The sequence below is a fragment of the Colossoma macropomum genome, unplaced genomic scaffold, assembly GCF_904425465.1.
Source record: "Colossoma macropomum unplaced genomic scaffold, Colossoma_macropomum, whole genome shotgun sequence".
NCBI classification, from domain to species: domain Eukaryota; kingdom Metazoa; phylum Chordata; class Actinopteri; order Characiformes; family Serrasalmidae; genus Colossoma; species Colossoma macropomum.
The window spans coordinates 13,217,399-13,237,895 of NW_023494795.1; the positions used below are offsets into that span (position 1 = coordinate 13,217,399).

The 20,497-nt window shown below is 38.7% G+C and overlaps 1 protein-coding gene across 1 annotated transcript in view; it reads left to right on the top strand.

Annotated features, from left to right (window-relative positions):
- The window catches only part of LOC118815422 (uncharacterized serine-rich protein C11G7.01), a 31,523-nt gene extending 13,690 nt beyond the window's left edge, over nucleotides 1-17,833 (top strand). Inside the window, exons 2-5 of the mRNA XM_036581531.1 lie at nucleotides 5,287-5,532; nucleotides 11,844-12,308; nucleotides 15,470-15,615; nucleotides 16,519-17,833. Coding sequence (XP_036437424.1) covers nucleotides 5,287-5,532; nucleotides 11,844-12,308; nucleotides 15,470-15,615; nucleotides 16,519-16,563 — 902 coding nt within the window. The 3' untranslated portion in view covers nucleotides 16,564-17,833. The remainder of the gene's footprint in view (nucleotides 1-5,286; nucleotides 5,533-11,843; nucleotides 12,309-15,469; nucleotides 15,616-16,518) is intronic.
- Nucleotides 17,834-20,497: the final 2,664 nt, after the last annotated feature.

The window sequence follows — 20,497 nt, forward strand, 5'->3', positions numbered from 1 at the left end:
GTGTAATGCAATTGATTTTATATATATATATATATATATATATATATATATATATATATATATATATATATATATATATATATATATATATATATATATATGTGCATGTGTATGTGTGTGTGTGTGTGTGTGTGATAAATATATATATGTGGGTGTATCGCTGTTGTCAAAAGAAAACCTTGTATCTCCATTTTTGTTCGTCTCCATTTTTCCATTTCGTTTTTCAGTTTTGACATAGTTTGTAAATGCTTGTTGCCCTTTACATTGTTTGTAAATTTCATGATCAATGGACCAAAAGCCATGATACAAAATGACTTGGAAAAAAGTCTGGTTCCATTGACTTACATTAAAAGTAAAGTAGGTTTTTTCCTTTTCCTGTAAAGTTACCATTTTGGAGATATGAGGTTTTCTTCCGACAACAGCGATACATGAACCACGCCCTAAATCATGCAAATGTTTCAATAGTGAGCCAATAATAGAAAAACATTTAGCAATAAACCACAAATTTTAGCCCTGCAGTGAAGAACTGCTGCAAGTTTAGCTCTCAGTCAATTTTTCACATACAGTTAATGTTGCCTGGTTAACTAATCAGTTTTTTGTTACGTTGACTGAGGAACGTTTTCTCCGTTAAGTATTTTTCAGAAAGAAGACACTGCAACTTACCCTCTTGTTTTCTATTGGCTGACCCCTCTGAGGTTCACGAATTTGCAGGTTAAAGTTCAACTAAATGAAATCTAATAAGCAAAATTTAAAGCAGTATTATGCAAGAATTGGTATTTTTTTTGCAGAGGGTTTTTCACTTTTACACCACTGTTGTAAATATATTGCGTGCTTTGAGCCCCCCTCATGGTCAGCAGTACATGTGCATTTGTTGATGAGCTGAAGAAGACAGAATCCAACTCCCTTTCATGTGCACGAGTCTCATGCAGGCATATTGATTTCAGTTGTTTTTATGTGTAAACAACTAAAAATGCGAGTGTAATCTGTAGCGTTCACATGCCTGCGGGACACAAAGGTGAAATGGATTTTGCCAGGGAGTTGGAATTCGGCACAAAATCAGCAAAGACAACATTAGAAGAGAAAGAACCATGTTGACTTACAAGGCATAGTAATATAACAGGATTTCAGTACAGGAGGTTGCAAATTTTGATGTTTTATTTAGCCTGAAATTGACAAAGACTGACCAAACGTTTAGGCTGAGATTTAGGCTGAAATGTATTTCTTTGCATTCTAGCCTGAAACGGGGCTGAGGTTAGATGGCTTTTGGCATCCTGAAAAAACTACAAAACTCACAGATAAGGTTACAGCCTACACCGCAATCTTTCTTTAAAATTCGGCACGGATGAACACTGTTGTATTTTCATTGTTTTCCCATTTGCTGTGAGACTGTCTTGCATCCGTTTGTCTCTCTTAGCTCTCACCAACAAGTAAAAGCCAGTCTGAGATTTACTCTTGTACGGTCTCTCTCTTGGTCACTCCCTCTTTGTCTCTTGCTTGCTTCTTCCATAACGTCTTATTTATATATCTCTTTGCAGCCTCTGCCATGATGTCCATGCTGGGAATACTGAGCTAGCTTTTTCTTATAGCTAGCTGAAGACCTATAGATGTTGATGTATGATGTGGTGCCATAAAGCGTTTGGCAGTTCTCTATAATTTGGCAAAATTATAAGGTGTATGTCTCTGTAGCACCACTCTTGTGCCCCACTGTGACCATGCTGAGTTAAGAACCTCTGCTCTAAAATAACTTTTAAAGACAAGATGCTGTGAAACATCTTTCACAGAGCAAGTAGCTGTGTGCTCCTGATGACTACCTAGAATTTAGTGATATAAACAAAGGTTTGTTTGCTTATCAGGCTGAGAAACACCAGTGCATGGAAGTGCACACACATGGAAGTGTGCCTATGGAAGTGTGCCTATGGTAACTGGAAAAAGCTGAGATTCGATTGGTGCTATCCAACACAAATAGAAGTGCACTTGTAGTGTCTTTCTGTAAATACTGTGCCGTAGTACATGCCTTGTGATATGTGATGACATGAATTTTAAATATTCCCTCACCTTACCCTTTGGGGCGTTATGACTTGAGCTGATTTGCCATAATCACTTACAAATTGAGACTTTCAAGAGGCAGGAGCAAGAACACATATAACGAGAAATGAGTGCTATGAGTCTAATCAGTCCAAGCGTGACTGGCAAAGTACAGTATGACTCACCAATTACTACTGTAGCATAATAAAACCATGAAGCTTCCGGCTGACGAATCTGTATATTTTTGGGAGAGTTTTTTAATGTTCAGCAGGATGTTCAGCTGACTGGGTAGTAGATAAAGGATGTAGTATCATCTCTGATGTGTTTTAAACCGAATTACAAAAGGTCAACATTGATTTTTATCTAAATCATAATTGTTTTACTCCTATATTATTCCAGTGGATGTATTTTAATGGCTATTTTACATATCAACACAAAACCATGTATCTCAGAAATCGTAAGGTTATCTCTAATTGCATGTCAAAGGGCACATAGAAACTGAATTTTGCTTTTTTGAAATAAAGGAGTTTGAAGTAATATGTAAACATTGGTAAGTTTTAAAACTTTAACATTCACTACCCAGTCCTTAAATTATACTGCAAAAACAGCCTGTTTTGAATTCATTATTCCTGTGATGTCATGAGAACCATGATCCATCCACCTGTTCAGCCTACAGCAGTTTAGCTCAGTCCATTCACACTTCAGATCTAAGTAGTGTTTCAGCTCTGAGTGCTTTTTACATGAGACACGACCATTCATCTTAGCAATCTTAAAGGCACAGCGACAGAAACAGCCTGTTTAATTCTAAGGGATAAAGAGGGGTTGGAATATGGTCATGTAAAAATTAATCATGTCCATTTTTGGAACATAAAACCACACAAATATCATAAGTGGACCTCAAGGGAAATGATAAAATACAAGATACAAAATGTTCAATACAGGCCTTTTTAATGTAACAAGATTTTTATTCCAAGTAATTTTGGGCAATTTTTATTGGTCCATTCATTATGAAATGTACAAACAATGTAAAGGGCAGCTGGCATTACAAGGTTTTAATATGACAGCGACAATACAATTTCCACCCTAAATAACAGTAGTTGTAGCTTTAATGTAATCAAACAACATTTCAAAATGAGTGGTTTATTGAATAAAACTCATGCAGCTATAAAACACTACTTCATCACTCAGCCGCTGTATGACTGGCTCAGATCTTCTGTGCTGTGTGTCTGTGTGCCCTACATGCACATCTCTGAATGCTAGAGAGAACGTTTACATGTCCGCTGGAGATGCTAGAGTGAGTCAGCTCCCCCCTAAGATTTTAATGTGGTCCAAACACATTTTCTCATTTTTTATTTATGATGGACTCATTTTCATTCAGAAAATCCAGACTGTCCTGAATAATGCATGCTGGTGGCATCTTTTAAAAGCACCTTTTCCAGTTTTCCATTTCTTGACTTACTATAATCTTTTACTCTCTGTTCTCATTTCTGTTTTCTTTGTCCTTCACACATACATGTACAGACAGATTCATCACTGCCTCTGGATCTTTTTGCTATGTATTTCTGCCACCCACAAACACATGTGGGAGTATGATTAACAGTTACCGTTGTGCAAAGGTTTGCTTGCAGGACATTATCAGAAGTCAGTTTTTATGCTTGGAGAGCAGAACATTAGGTGACACTGGGCTACTGTACTGAAATGTCTGACGTTTATTTATTTTACTGCCTCTAATAATAAATGTTATTAATCCAGGTAGATGTAGTCCAAATTTCTACATCTTACAAATGTTTATGTATCAACATCAGTAGATGAACATGAAAAAATATTGGATATCAGTACCGGCCTACAATTTCCATATCAATGCATTCTTAATTTTTATTATACTACAATTAAGGCTGAGCAATATGACAATATTTATGGCTATATTGATACATTATGTCACAATATGCTTTTCTGAGCATATTGTGGATGTTGTCAGTACATAAAAACAATTCAACTAAATGTTTGATTACAAGAAGAGCATGATTTGTTCTGTTTAATTGCATTTAGTGCAAAGCAGTGAGTAAAATTTTGAAAACAAATCACTGTATTCATGTTTTTTGATAGTATTTTTTGGTCCGTTTTAACTTAAAAGTTGTTAGAAAAAATAAACATTGTAACATATCATGCATGTATTGTGAAAGTTTCCTGAAGTATTATGGTACTGCATTTTTGCAGTATCGCCCACCTTTGTGCTTTGCATGCAAGTCATTAGAACGACATGATTCTCATAACAATCCTAATCACTTTCACAGGCTGATCAAATTTCATGTTTTGTTGATTTTCTAGGAGGAGGTAATGTAACACATCCTCTACAAGGAACATAAATATGGTGTTTTCTGCAAATTTTAGTTAACGGGGGCAAGAATAAAACATAAAATATAAAGTATAAATACCTTTGCACTGGCCACGTTTTAATTTTCTAGTGTGTTAAACTCTGCAAATAATCAGTGATTGTGCATTGAAATGTGTTCTTTATAGAGGATGTGTTCTTACTTTCACTTGAAAATCAACACATGTAATTTGACCAGGGGTGCCTAGACTTTTACATATGACTGTATATACACATTCAAAGGCTGCCTTTCTGTCTTTCAACTAAAGAGAGAAGAATGAGGCTGCACAAAAGTTTCAAAGCCATTTACATCTATCTACCTATTCAGCCTACAGCAGTTTTGCCCTGCCCATTCACACTGAATGAATGCGGTATGGAAAAGATAGAAAGATGTACATTGCAATTACATTAGAATCTATAGAGCCACACACTCAAAGGCATAAAAATGTCCATATTTATCAAGCATCTCAGAGTACGAAAACCAATGAAGTCTCTCATGAGCTCATGTCATTTTATTGTGTGATACAAAGGGCATACGTTTCTGATAAATATAAGCCTTGCTGTTAATTAGACTAGTCAAGATAGGTCAGCCTACGTAAAATTGATACAATGGTAAAAGTCTGAAATGGCTATAATCTGACGGAGCCAGTGTGAAGCACAGCAGATTTAGCTAAACCCTTCTGCATGGAGCCATTTTTTGGATGCTATGTTATTTGGGATGTGATCGGCTGTTATTATTACCTATATGTAGCAGCAGTGACCCATTCTGACCTTCGCTTCCATTGCTAAACTCTTCAGATGTTGCCCTTAACTTTACTTGAGATCTGAATGTTGGAATTATTGCATCAGTCCTTGTCTTACATTGGACATGTTTTGTTCCCCCCCTGTAGGTGACCATGACACAAGCCCGCCCTTGGCTCCTACCAGCTTTAGCCTGCCAGAAACCTCATCACCTCCCATCAACAGCTCCTCTGCTACAGAGCCCAGCTCCCCTGCAAACTCTATACCTCCACATCTCAACACCTCCTCGGAGGTAGACAGCAGTGCTGCAGCAGAGCTTTCTCCTAATGACACCGTCAGTCAGAGTGGAAATGACGTCACAGACAGCGCCATCAAAAACAGCACAGAGGCACCAGGTGAAGTTCTCCAGAACACCCATACTCACCTATCTCTAGTTATTGAAAGTGGACTCGTGTCTTATTGCAAAACATATTTTAACACTAGCTCAGTGATGTGCATGCACGTGCACATGGACATTTTGGTGTCAATGGCATATGCACTTCATTCCCACAGAATCTGCTCAACAATGTATTGATTAATTAATCTATAATTATTCATAAAGGGCCCATATCATGGAAAACTGTTTTTTTCTTCACTTTTTGGAAGAGTTTGATATCGTATGTAAACATAGTTTTCAAAACATACCATTCACTCCTGTTTCCATGTAGTCTGTGTATGCAAACTAAGCACCAAGTTTTGTTTATTGGTTTTGTGATGTCACCAAAGCCAACACATTTACATACACCCATCTGTTTAGCCTACAGCAGTTTAGCACTGCACATTCACACTGAAGTTATAATGAGTGTTTCAAGGAAAGTATCTGGACTGCTTTTTAATTTAGGCACAATTAGGACAGCAAATCAGAACAAAACCTATATGTCTTAAAGGCACAGCAACAAAAACAGACTTACAGGATAAAATGTGACAAATGGTGATGTAGAAATGAATAATGACTGATGTTAAGTGGAGGGGAAAAAGGTAAAGATACTGAGCCCTTTTAAAAACTTTTTTTTTTTAATAATTAACAAATATTCAGTTATTATTCAGATAACATTAACAATGGAAGATCATGAACGCACTATATAGAAAGAGTGTGTATGAAAACACTTGGCAAACCACCACCAATGTTCCAAATTTGATGTTGGAGAAAAGTAATAGATTATAGGCCTCTGATACACTGATAATGGCTGCCAAACAAGGACGAGGTTGTACATAAAATATTGTGTGGAGCAGCTTTAGCTGTATGGTTGGAATGGGTATGCCAATAAGGCGGTTTAATTACATTGTATGGACCACATAAATACACAAAGCAGCAGATCCTGCTCTTTTCCAGACTGAAAACAGTGTTATGTAGAATAATAAGAGCAGCTATCTTGTCTTTTCAGTTGCAAACCGATCTATATTGCATACATAAACAAGCTATATGCTGGCACCCTGCAGTTCTTTCTGTCTTCTTCTTTCTCCTCTGCCATGTGGGCATACTGTGGCACTGCCAGACACTCTTAACACAGCCCCTCTTCACTCAGGGGGTCGAGGGTCAGGGTTATTTTTAACCGCCAGCCTGGACTGTCTCAGCTGTGTGCGCTAGTGAGCTGGCAAAGAGGTGCCAGCTGAGACACTGACAGAGCACAGTGGGGAGAAAAAGAAGAAGAAGAGGGAGAGGCAGCACAGAAATAAGACAGGGCCTAAGTTGAAGGGCAGAGACAGTCTGGACAGTGTTGTAGCATTGCGGAAAGCAGAGTGAACAGGTCGTCCTTCGTAGTCAGTGCAGAAGTCTAGACCACTGATGTAACTTGACATCGTTTAAAAAAGGAATGGCCCTTAAAAACAACCCTTAAAAACAATTACTTTTATTATTAGTTTCCATAATTTACCATGAATTATAGTGAGTTCGAATTGTACCGGTCGAATTGTATGTTTTGTTCATTTTCTAAGTGGTAAAAAGTTAACACATCCTCTACCACTAAAGACAGGGAACTTAAATATGGCATTTTTCTGCAAATTGTACTGCACAAGTTCTGTTATTAACTATGAACTATTCTATTAGTTTGCAATAGTGAAAACAAAATATAAAATGTGCCATAACTTTTGCAAAGGCCACATTATATATTTTTTCCAAATAAAGCAAATAAACAATAATTGTGCATCAAAATGTACAGAAGTTTGCAACTGTAGAGGAGTCAACTTATTTTTACTTAGAAAATAAACAAAATGTCATTTAATCCAACTTAATCCAAACTTTTGCATAAGACTGTATATCCAGTAGGCAACAAAGATGTATTTATAGTGTATACTCAATATGTTCATGATGCAAATGAACTGAAACCAGGCCTGATGTAGCCTATCAAGCGGTACGCAGATAAGGATCACTGTACTATCCATGCTTTACCGGCTTCTTATTGTAAATCTTTCACTGAGCATTTTTCTGATCGTCTGATGTTTTAAAGTGCTCTCACATATGATTTATTTCTGAGATATCTCTGCTCTTTTTGTCTCAAAGGCAATGTGGAAAGTGGTGCAGTTGGTTGCGCTGACTTAAGTTATTCCTGGTTTAGTTTTATTTTAAAAAAACATCACACATAAAATAAAATATTTTTAAGATTTTCCATATGTTAACAGTAACTGTTGTATCTGTAGGCATTTGCTGATGAAAGTTATTGTAATTTAGTCTATGGTTTTTAGCTTAAAAAAGACAGAGCTGGGCTGCTGAGTGGTGTAGTAATCTGAAGCGTCGGTCGTATTATCAGGAGATCGCAAGTTCGATCCCTGGTGATGCTACAGCCATCTGTTGCTGGGGGTCCAAGAGAGGACTATTGGCCTCGCTCTCTGGGTGGGTAGGATTCCACCACCCCCCGCCCCCCCCCGTCATCACTCAGTGGGACGTTAGTCAGCGCAAGCATCTGTTAACTGACGTAACAGAACTGGTGGTTAGCACTGTCCTCCGAGCTCATTCAGCTGTTCAGTGACGTTGAATTAGCAGCAGTTCGAAACAATGTGGTGGCACTTTACAGGTCTCAGAGGAAGCCTGTGCTAGCCTTGGCCCTCCTCGAGCTGGTGGTATCATGTGACTGGGGGAGTCTGAAGTAGTGAGTAGAATTGAATACAATTAAATACGGGAGAAACTAGAACTGCCATTTAAAAAAATACTGTAAAAAACACTGAGTACAAAGATTTTTTTTTATTATTAGGGCGATTCACAAACTGCACGGCAGTGCATCCAATCAGTCAGGACTCACTGATTAATTGGATGCAGTGCTGTGCAGTATGGGAAAGACAGTAACACCACTTGGGAGCATCGTCCAAGCCACCTTTTAAAGAAAGATGCAACCGGTCATTGTTGAAAGTTCTGCCAGTGCCCAGTAAGTTGATAATAACCCCTAGAGTTAGTATTTGGTATGTAACGATAGATTCAGGTGATTTAGTGCACAAGTCAGTGTTTTGAAAAAAATTTGAATTAAGAAAATCGATAACTCCATTTTGCACAATCAACTAATGAGACTAGAGCTGAGAGTGTGTCATATTATATTGAATATTTTGGTGTGGGTCATATTGATCACAAGATCATTGGTGAAGCCACAGCCCTCCATGTCCAAGAGTCATAAGAGTCATGATTGACCTTCCACTCTCTGGGTGGGTAGGATGACCCTCCCTTTCCCACAATCACTCAGCACAGGTGTCTGTTAACTGATGTAAGAGAATTAGCATTAGCACAGGTAGTGTTCTCCTCCAAGCATGCTCCGAGCTGTCCAGTGATGTTAGCGACAGTTTGAAAACATGTAGTGGCTTTACATATCTCAAAGGAAGCACATGCTAGCCTTCACCCTCCCAGCTTGGTGGCACTGTGTGATTGGGGAGACGTTGCTAGCTAAATTAGGGTTTATTTAACTGAGTTAAGTAGAATAAATTATAAACATGCGACTCAAATGCATTAGATGGCATAATTAATAGAACACAGCCGATGTTGACCATCTCACATGTATTGTTACATGCTTAGTTACTAACTAATACATTTTCATTCGCCCTGCTTTATCCGTTGATGTGAACTGCTGTAGATAAAGAGCTTCAGATAGCCTCTCTGCTGCATTTGTGAAACAATGGCATCAAACAAGCCCGGCTGTCTAGAATTACAATAGAGACGTGGGGAAAGCTAGGATAGAGGAGAGGAGTTGGGGGGGAAGAGACAGTGTGATTAAATGCAGTGTGAGATTTGACAGGAAGGTGAGGAAGCTGGGAAGCTGATGACGCTTCTCGTGCTTCTGTTCATGTGCGAATGCGGAGAATCATCTCCTCAACATGGTTCACACTCCTCCAACAGCTGCTGGCACTGGCACACACACACACACACACACACACACACACACACATCCACAGGCCTACACCATGTGTGTGGTTAACACAGCATGAAAGTGAGAGAGTTCTTATTGTCAAACACCTCTCTTTTACACATACAGCATAAGAAAACTACTCATGTATCCAGTTTTTCTTCCACATTTCCACATCTCGCACTCGGTTTCAGAGCTTTTCTCGCTCAGGCCGGCTCACACATAAGTGGCATACACTCCCTGTTAAACCACACACACACACACACACACACACACACACACACACACACACACACACACAGAATCGCTCTGTTCCATGGACTGTAGCAGCATAGTGATCACATGATAGAACAGCATCAGATGGCCTGTTTGGAACTAATCTGTGTGTGTGTGTGTGTGTGTGTGTGAGAGAGAAAGAAACAGCATTTGATTGGCAGTGGCATCATCTGACTAAAGTTAAAATATTGCATTTTATCAATTGCACTTTGCCTTTTTATACAATTTTAAAAAGATCCAGCGTTTACGAAAGCAGACAGGACCTCACCAGAAGTGTTAATACACTTTTTAAAATAGGCATAGCGTCTGGTGATAGTTAAACAAGTTACCACGGTAACAGCCCCCAGTAACGGTAAAAATCATTTACCACCGGTTTAAAGGAGCCTTCATTTACTGATTTATTTCCCACTTGTGAGCATAACTGAACTTTCAAACAAGTTGTGTTGTGTGATGTGCTGTGTTATCCTACATTAATGCCACATGTATTGTACCTAACATAGACCAGATTGTTCTAGAAAGGCAGCTGTTGAGCTGAAAATACTCTGTTATATATACTGTAGGCAGATTTCATTCCTGCACAAAAAGCACTTCTGTGGTACGGTGTACATTCTAGGACATTGTCTCAGCACCAGGTGTCACACTTTTTAATTCCAGTAATTTGGAGACAGGCCCTGACTCTGAGGTGAACATGGGAGCAAACACAGTGATAGTGTGTGTATTGTTGTGTTGTAGACAGATAGTAATGCAAGTAGTCGCATTTCTTTTGAAGTCAAAACATAATTTTCCTCTGAAAAGATTATTCGTGCCTGTCCTTGTGTGTAATTTGCACATTTGTAATGTGCTACCGCCGACCACTGACTGAGCAGCGGGAAGCTCCGTAGACTCTGTAAATAATCTGTTGCATAAAGATCACTGTGCTGAAGAAGAGAGAGTCCCAACATCATCTACACAGGCCTGCTTATGATTCAGGAACAGCTCTTAAGCTGTACATTTTATTCATAGAGATTTTACTTCAAGCCAGCTGTTTTGAACTGTCTCTACTGACTAGCTTTATAGGCTTTTAAATAACATCAACTGTTCATCATTTTAATCCAGAACGAATGGCTGTGTCTCGTTCAGAGAAAGGCTGAGGAGACATGCTTTTAAATGATGTTTATGGTGACTTCTTTCTTGTTAAAGTACTGACGGGACTACTGGGTTTTCTATTGTTGGTATGGATTTGTATGGGTTTTAGAGAGTAACTCGGGAGTAAAGTAATGAGTACTGAGATTACTTTTTCCAGGAAGTAGTAATCCCATTACACTTTGAGAGAAGTAATTAGAAATCTGTAGTGGATTACAGTGGATTACTTCTTTTAAGTTTATTTCTTCCTGTGGGCCAGTAGAGTGTTTCAGTATTTGAGCATGATAGCATACTTATAGATGCTTATCTAACATGAAGTGCTTCAATTAAAATTTGCTGTTTTTAAAGCTTCGTAGTTTTTAAAGAAAGAATATCGGATCAGTATCGACTGATACTCAAGGAATCGATACAGGTCCATTGCTCCAAAACATTTTTTTGCCCCTTTATTTTTAAGAACAAAGGAAATTATTTGACCCACAGTCAGTGCATCATCTTTGTTTATGTGTCTGTGCATTTGTCCCATCTGTGTAAGACATCTGTGCTATTGAAGATTTGTGTGGTGATGAGACGGCAAACAAAAGCAGCATTTTCCAAAGATGAGTGTTCATTCACATCTCCAAAAATAGGAGCTATTGTGGCACATCTGTTACACACTCGCCCCCATTATTGAGCATAATATAATTTCTTTATGAGCAGGTCCAGTACACGGGCAGTCATGCAAACACGTACACTGAAACTTGCCCCAACTAACGTTTCATTTCCTCTCTTGCAGTTGGCTAATTCTATAGTGTGACTCTAATTGGTTCATTCATTTCGAATCTAAGCTAATGCTGTCATTTCCTATGTAATACATTAACTTAATAGCTGTAGTGTAGCACTAATGTTTTAGTTTATTGATTTCTTATCTAAGCTAATGTGTTTCTTTGCTTATGATTCTTCTCATAAAGCCTCTACCACAGCAGCTGCTGGTACTGCAGTCACACCAGTGAACAGTACAAGTGTTTCTGGAAACCTCACGAAAAGCACAGAGGGATCTGACCTTTCAGCAAGAGATAACCACACTCTCTCCACCACGACAGCACCCACCACTGCTACCCTGACAAGCACCCAGCCACCCAAAGCCAAGCCCCACTCCAGCACATCAGCTCCCACCACAGTGTCTCAGACTCTTTCTGCCTCGACAACTTTGTCCCAGAGTACCACTGCTAGCCAAAAGTCAGCAACCACCAGCCCAGAGGCGACAACTGCTCAAACCAAGCTGACATCTTCAACAGTTACTACTAAAGGAGCAAGTACTACAACCACAACCACCCTTCAGACTACAGAGACCAGCAAGCCCCACAGCAGCACTACAATCCAGGCTGGAGCTCATGCAGACACACCCTCTGAGCTGAATGTCGGAGATGATGTTGGTGAGCATTTCATTTCCCCTAACCCTAAAGGTTGATCACGTTTAGTGTCTAAAGTTTCAAGGCTAATGTAGCTAATAAGTAGGTTTAAAGTGGCTTATTTTTCTGGAGTGTCCCTTCTTTTAAAACCATTTTAAACAACCGAAGTCAAAATCTGAAATATTCTTTTATTGTGCAAAATAGTAAAAACAAAACTGAACAAAACATAGATAAAGCTATACCAATATTGCTTTTTAACACTAACCCTGCGGCCCTTTTGCATTCTGGGACCTGATCAGGCACCTGAATGTAACTGCTGCACCATTTAAGGTAGAATTGGAAATTTGAATAAAAAGCTTCGACAAGTCATGCAGGTCTCCTTCATGCATCCCATACACTCAAGAATTCAGAATCTACTCTAATTAGTGAGTTTAGCTATTTTAAGGAGCACCCATTGTTGATACAGGTGTTCAGCACTCTGGAGCAGCCACACATGCGCCACATGAGGTATGCTTAATGCCAGGCATTGGCTAGAGGGGTATAAATCCCCCCCCAGCATCGGTCCGTGGAGCAGTGGAACTGTGTTCCTCTGTGTGATTTTAAATACATTCAGTACCTTTGGGATCAGTTGGAATGATCCAGAAAAAGTCATCCAACATCAGTACCTGACCTCACCAATGCTCTTGTGGCCGAATACAATTAAATCCTCACAGCAAAGTTCCAGCATCAAGTGTTAAGCCTTCCAAAAAGAGCCGAGGCTGTTACTGCAGCAAAAAGGGACAAAGTCCTTATTAATACCCTTTAATATAATAATAACTCATGAATTTAAAATATTGGGAACAAGTATAAACAGTGTGTGCAAAAGTTGTAGCACATTTTTATTTTTTCGAACATGTCATAAGTTTGTTCTCTGTAGAGGATGTGTTAACTTATCACTTAGAAAATCAACAAAACACATAATTTGACCAGGACCGTCCACACTATCATAAAAACCAATGAAGCAAACAGAAACCAAACAAGTCTTGGTTGATTAACTATAGTAGGAGTAAGTAAATTTGATTTCGGGCCGAGGCAACAATTTAAGTCTGATGAGGTGAAAACAGCATAATGATAGTGTGTCTATGTGTGCGGACACAGTTGTTATTAGAGTGCACTTGTTAGGTTATTAGCGTTTCAGATTTGTTTGGGTTTCTCCTGTTGGAGCGTGGATGTTTTCTTGTGTGTGTTTACTTATGATAGTTGCTATGTCTCTGTGTGCAAATGACTGTTTGTTTTAATGCGATGCATCATGTGGTCTGTTATTCACTGCCCTGCTATCAAAATGCAGCTGCGCACACACGCAAGCGCACAGTTTGCACATCTGCCCCTTTATGTAATTGAGGGCGAGTTGTCCAAAAACCTGCAGCAAGCACTTAGTAAAAACTGAATAGGGCCATCCAGAGCCCAGACCGCTGATTGTCTGTGTGTGTAAGAGGAGAACAAGAGTATGATTATACCTTTGGAAGCTGTGAGGCTAGCCAGGGGCAGGGACGACTTTACGCTGACAAAACAAAAGAACAGACTGAGCTTTGTGTCACTGCCAGCCTTATACGTCAATGTAGCGCACACGCGGACTTGTTTACACGCATATAAACACACACTGCAGAATATACTTCCTGGTATCTTTGTCAGGAATATCAGCAGCTTGCTTGGTAATTTTAGTGCCAGTGCACCTGTGAAGATATTTCATCCTCTCGTTCTTTTCTCTTACCATTCACACTAACACGTTTACCTATGAGGGGAATTGTACCTGTTTTTCTAAATTTCAGTATTAATCAATAGTTCTAAATAGATTCGCTCAGAGAGAGTGGTTTGATCTGAAATGGTGCACTGTAGAGAAACGAACTGACTCTCACTGATTTCTTTACAGTGGTGCTGATAGGAACCAGGGGTTGTGATGTCTATAATGCAAATATAACCATTTTATTTAGAATCCAAAATGACCCGTGAACTTGCATATGTCGTCTGAGTGTTGATAATGGTGAAATAGCTGTAATTCTGAAAAATACAAACTCTTTTGGGACTCTTTTGCCCTGGAATACACAAAAGAAAAAAAAGAAAAACAGAAAACAAACAAAAAAAACAGCGTCTCAGACATTTGTGACTTTCATGTAAAAACGTCTAGTGATGGAGCTGTTAGAGGCATTAAAACACTTTGGACGTCTGGTTCCCATCACCACCACTGTGAACAACTGTGACACTGACTCTTATGTTTCAGAGCATTTCACATCAAACCACCCTGACCAACAGCCTGTTTCATTACAAAGAGAGCATCATTAGCCCTGTTTAACCAGACTCAGTTGTTGGTGCTAATGGCTTTTTGTTCCTGCTTTAACATTTTAGATATTAGAAAAAAAAATTATCATGATGTCATTATCATGAAAACTTATCATGATATTGTATTTTTGCTATATCGCCCACCTCTAATGTAGTACAAAACCTTCCCAGAAGAGTAGAGACTTGTGGACAGGCTTCATGATGGCTGCTACTACTGCTGTACCAACACTACATGCATTTTATTTTTTTGTTTGTTTTTATAGGTAACAGGATGCGTATAAAACACAAAAGAAACAAACCTCAGACACCAGACACGTCTTGTCTGATTGGTTATATTTGGGGATATTAGAAAATTGTGTAGGTCTTGATTTTCTGGTGAAACCTTTTAACATATGTTTGCTACTAATGTACTTTTGCTGTATATTCAATTTATATTAAGCAATTATTTAATGTTATTACAACATTAATTACCCAGTTATATACTGAATGAAAATTACATCATAATTATTTATATATAATTACATACTTAATTACATGGTTAATTACAAGTTTTGAATCCACACTTTCAATAGAATTTCTCTGCTTGCTTCAGTGATCTACAATGCTACAATCGGTGATTCTGTAACGCTAGTTCTACGGAAATGCAGATTTCAAATAATTTGTTAAAAATTAGTAATTTTGAATGTGAACAAGTTTTTAAAATGACTTAAAGAGTGTAATGTGTAATATCTGCCTTGTATACATATGTGTTAAATAATATATCATTAATATGATGTGATTCCAAACTTATGATCATTAGTTCATTGCAGAAATATTTTCTGTTCATGATCTCCTCTTCTGCTCCTTACCAATGTTACCGGGAACTCCAGAATCCGGTGCTACCATGGATCCGCTCTTGGCTGGCCTGGTGTCTGTGTTTGTGGTGACTGCCGCTATTGTCTCCCTCCTAATATTCCTGAAATTCAGACGCCGTAACGAGCGCCCAGAATTCCGCCGACTCCAAGACCTCCCTATGGTGAGTCTGTCTTCTGTGCTGGGCCCTCTGTCACAGCACTGACATACAGTCATAAGTCATATGTTTGAACACACCACCCCTCCGCCCCACCTGTCCAATTACATTTGTTGAAAATGTTATTTAGAGCACAACTTTGACTTGTTTGCGGAGTTTTACATATTGGAAGAAAAACATAAAATATAAAATGTACCATAACTTTTGCGTAGGATAAATTTTGTTTTATTTTTTCCCCAGTATGTCAAATTCAGCATATAAGCTGTAACTGTGCATTAGAATGTGCAGATGTGTAACTTATTTTTCACTTAGAAATTAAAGAAAATGTAATTTGATCAGGATTCCCAAACTTTTGCATACTTCAGCGTTTTTTAATTTAGAGTTTGAGTTTTTAAACACTGTGTCCACTCACTGTCCACTCTATTAGACACTCCTACCTTGTCAGTCCACCTTGTAAGTGCAAAGTCAGAGACGATAGCTCATCTGCAGCTGCACAGTTTGTGTTGGTCATCCTCTAGTCCTTCATCAGTGGTCACAGGACGCTGCCCACAGGACGCTGTTGGCTGGATATTTTTGGTTGGTGGACTATTCTCAGTCCAGCAGTGACACTGAGGTGTTTAAAAACTCCAGCAGCACTGCTGTGTCTAATCCACACCCAAGTAGAACCTGCTCTGTGAGGGTCCATGGGGGTCCTGGCACTGAAGAACAGGGTAAAAGGGGGCTAACAAAGTATGCAGAGAAACAGATGGACTACAGTCTGTAATTGTAGAACTACAAAGTGCACCTATATAGTAAGTGGAGCTGATAAAATGGACAATGAGCGTAGAAACAAGGTGTATCGGTGTATAGGAAATAACAGTGTTGATGAATGAAGTGTTTCATGCTGATGTTTCTTTCTCTGCGTTATAGGACGATATGATGGAGGACACCCCTCTCTCCATGTACAGCTACTGAGCGACTGAGACAAACGCTTAAAGCCTTGAATGAGACACAGGCCTCCTCTGAGCTCACCTGCCCCGAATCCCACCATTCCTTTATTTCAGAAGAGACGTTTTGTTGTTAAGGGGCCACCGCTTTTAACCTGTCTTTATTTTTTTAAGGGGGCATGTCATGCACTCCTATTCTATAAGCGGAAGGTACCTCAAAATCCTGGGCCAAAGTAAAATGTTGTTTTTATTTCTGTTAAAGAAGGAAAATGAAGGGGAGAGGCTTAGTCCTTTTTAAATCCCTCACAGTGAGGGTGATCGATTCTGCTTAAATGCACCCCCTATCAAGATCCACTAGTTCACTGCCCATTAGTGACACCCACTGCACAAATGACATCAGATCCAGTCAAAGAACTTGAATTGTGGTTTATTTTGTGAAATGATGAGCCTAAAGTAATTAGGGGGAACCAAATACAAAGACCAAAGGAGAAATGTGCCTTTAAGACAAAATATTAAAGCTCCAGGCCAGATTTAAGTGGAATCGGTGTATTAAAACTATTCTGTATGTTTAGGATTTTTTTCTAATGTGTGTGTGCTGGTTGCTGTAGAAGTGGCTTTTTATACACAACTTGTCGGGTAGGAGATGCAGCGCAATCTTTGTAGATTGTTAGGACAGCCAGGGGTTGACCTCAAATCCTGATCTTATTTTATTACAGCAGACTAATTTGAAATGTGTAAAAGGCACACAAGCATGTAATTCACATGCAGTGCAGCTCACATGTATAAGCAAAGCTGGTTTATTCAATTAAAAGTACACACTTTGATTTTAAAACAACACCCTGCAAACTTGATTTGACATAAAACTGAAGGAAGTTTGGGGGAGGGGTTGGAGTTCGATGTGCTTCTCAAGTTTACTGTACAACAGGGTCTTCAAATCCAGACCTCGAGTCCAGTTTCTGGTCCTGGATTTTGTACTCACTTGTTGTTTATACCTTACAGTCAACCTGATATCAAAATAGACCATTTTTTACTTTTTACTGTGTTTTACTTTGAAATAGATTACAGGACAATAATTAAACATTCAAATTCACACTGACTTTAATGGGGAATTCCACTGGGTTTTTTTTTCTGCGTAATTTAAATATTGAGATGTGAACAAAGTCATTCAGAGTGATTTGATGTGAAATGATGTCAAACTGTTGAGAAGCTCACCACTCTTTTTTTTTTTTCTTTACAGTGGTGGTGACAAAGCAGGGATTATTTATTTTGCTGCTGTGGGAAAAAAACCTTGTATCTCCATTTTTGTCGTTTTTCAGTTTTTGCCATATTTTGAAAATGCTCGTTGTTCTTTAAGTGGTATGTAAATTTTATGATGAATGGACCAAAAGAAACAGCCCAAAATGACTTGGGGGGAAATGTCTGTTTCCATTGACTTACATTAAAAGTAAAGCAGGTTTTTCCTTCTCCTGTTAAATTACCATTTTGGAGATACAAGGTTTCTTTCCAACAACAGCTATTTGTAGTACTGATAAATCTGGGGGAAAAATATATATAATATAGGATTAATTTTGCTGTACAACCCCCTGCATGTACCTCTCCACAAGGAATGCATTTTTAAAAAGACTTTTCAGGCCAAAATCTTCTCTCAAACAGTATCTCGGACATCACGCAGATTACTCGAGACCATTTCATGTAATAACTTTCTGCTGGGGAGCTTTTAGGTTTACACTTCAGACGTCTGGTTCCTATCACCACCACTGTGAACAGTTCGGACTTGGTGAGTTTCTCTCAAGCAGAGCATTTTATATTAAACACTCTGAATGGCTTGGTTTACAGATTAACCATTTAATTATGCAAAAATGTAGAAAAATTGATGGAATTCTCCTTTAAGTTGTCCGGACTTGCTGGCGGGTCCATTCCTCAATCCTATGACTTCAGACTAACTCTAGTTTAAACTGCTTTATATGTAATTACTGAATAATAAGCCTTAGGATGTACTGAAGCTGGGAATTTATGGGGTTAATTAAAATGTTGTAACATTTGTGATTACAAAATCCAGGACATGAAAACTGGGTTTAAGTTCCAGATCTGCTGTAGATCCTTAAATGTAAGAACCAGTCGGAAGGAGTAACTTGTACAACATGTAAGCCTTCTTTACATTATTATATACATAAATAATGGAATTGAAATCTACAGTGGAGCTCAGAAAGCAGCTGAAGAGGCATCTTTAACAATAAAAAGTTTTACAGTGTTGAAGCTGTTAAAGCAAAGTGGCTTTTAAGACCACAGTGTGTAAATTTTTAATGTATTTGACACTTTGAAACAACAAGAAATGTTCGCAGAATGAAAATCTTTCCCCTCCCCCCCAAACGCTGATTGTTCTCTCAAGCTGGCAGCGTGCTAATCTGGTACTTTTCCAAATGCGGTTTCAGGTTTGAGTCAGCATTGACGAACACCGATTCAATCACAACCACGAAAACTGTTGTCAGTTACAGAAATAAACTGTAAAGTCCCCCAGCAAATTTTTCCTTTAGCATTTTCCATTAGCTTTTGATGCCTCGCTGTATAGTACAGTTGTTTGCTTGCACTTTATTGTGGGGTTGTGGGGGTGGGACAGTGTTGCTGTGGAAAGGTTTCAGGATGATTTTTATTTTGGTGGTGTTGTCTTTTGAATTTGTACGAGTGAAAACTTATTCCTCTGTCATAGTCATACTCTTGTAACAGCCACTTGTAGATCAGATTCACATTCTGATAGCGTCCACTCTTGGAAAGCTTAGACTGCTTGCTCAGAGAGTTTCCTTCATTACACAAAGCCTGGCTCGAGTACAAGCAAATCACTTGTTCCACACTGCAAGCTGATACTGAATTAAAAGCATCCATCAATTTCATTTCACTCATGATTCACCACAACGTGCGGGAATGTGGTCACATGTCTGAGCAGCGGTCTCGAGTACAAGCCTGTGCCTGCATGAGAACATTGAGTGAAAGGAATTCTCGAGTTAAGACTGGTTGTCAATCAAGAATTGGAGAAAATGGATTGGCATGGACAACAGACTGACCTTTACATGCCACACTGAACACTGACAAGATCACAACTGTTCCTGCATCTGTCTCTCTTCTTCTTTCTCAATGCTTGTCATGCCTTAGTGCTGAGTTTATTGTTGTAAGTCTATTGCACAGTTGAAGATGCTGAAATGTGTAACAGGATGCCACAGTAGCGGTAAATGCAGTGCTTTCTAAAGGCTCGAAAGAACCCACTGTATTCAGAGTTTAGTCATTTTGTAACCAATTGAAAAGCCATATACTTGGTTGTATTTCAGTGTCACAGTATGTACAGTTTTTGTCATGATCACCATGAAAGTTTGGCCAAAGTAGCTTTTGTTTCATCATCATATGTTCAGTCTTAAACTTACATTTCAGGCTGTACGTCTTTATCAAAGCCTAGCGAACATTAGCTGTCATTTAGCAGGAAACAGCTGTGGCATCCGTATTTTTTGTGTGGTTTTTCACACGTGTTCCACTGAAATCAGGACCCTCCTTTTTTTTTCTTTGAATTTGTTCATTGAGAGGAAACAAGGTCAGACCTTTCATTTTTGTGGTTTGTTGCTTCAGGTGAAATGTGCCAAAAGTGCTGTTTTGTATGATAAGAATTCTGCCTTTTTTTGTTTTGATGTTTCAGATGTTTTTTAATTATTAAAAGTTGTGAGAACACAGAATTTGAGTTTTTGTCTATTGAAATTTACTTGAATAAATGTGCTACAAAAACTAGGTCAATATGGCAAGTAGCTAAATGTAACTGACTAAACTTTGCTAGTTTATTAGATACAAGTAATATAATGTACCTACATTCATTAGCCAGCACTTAAACGTGTAGGTGTACATTCACCCATCGCTCGCGGAACAATTTGGAACTCGCCTTGTACCTCATTCAACAGCGAAAATGGAGAACTGTATTAAAAAGA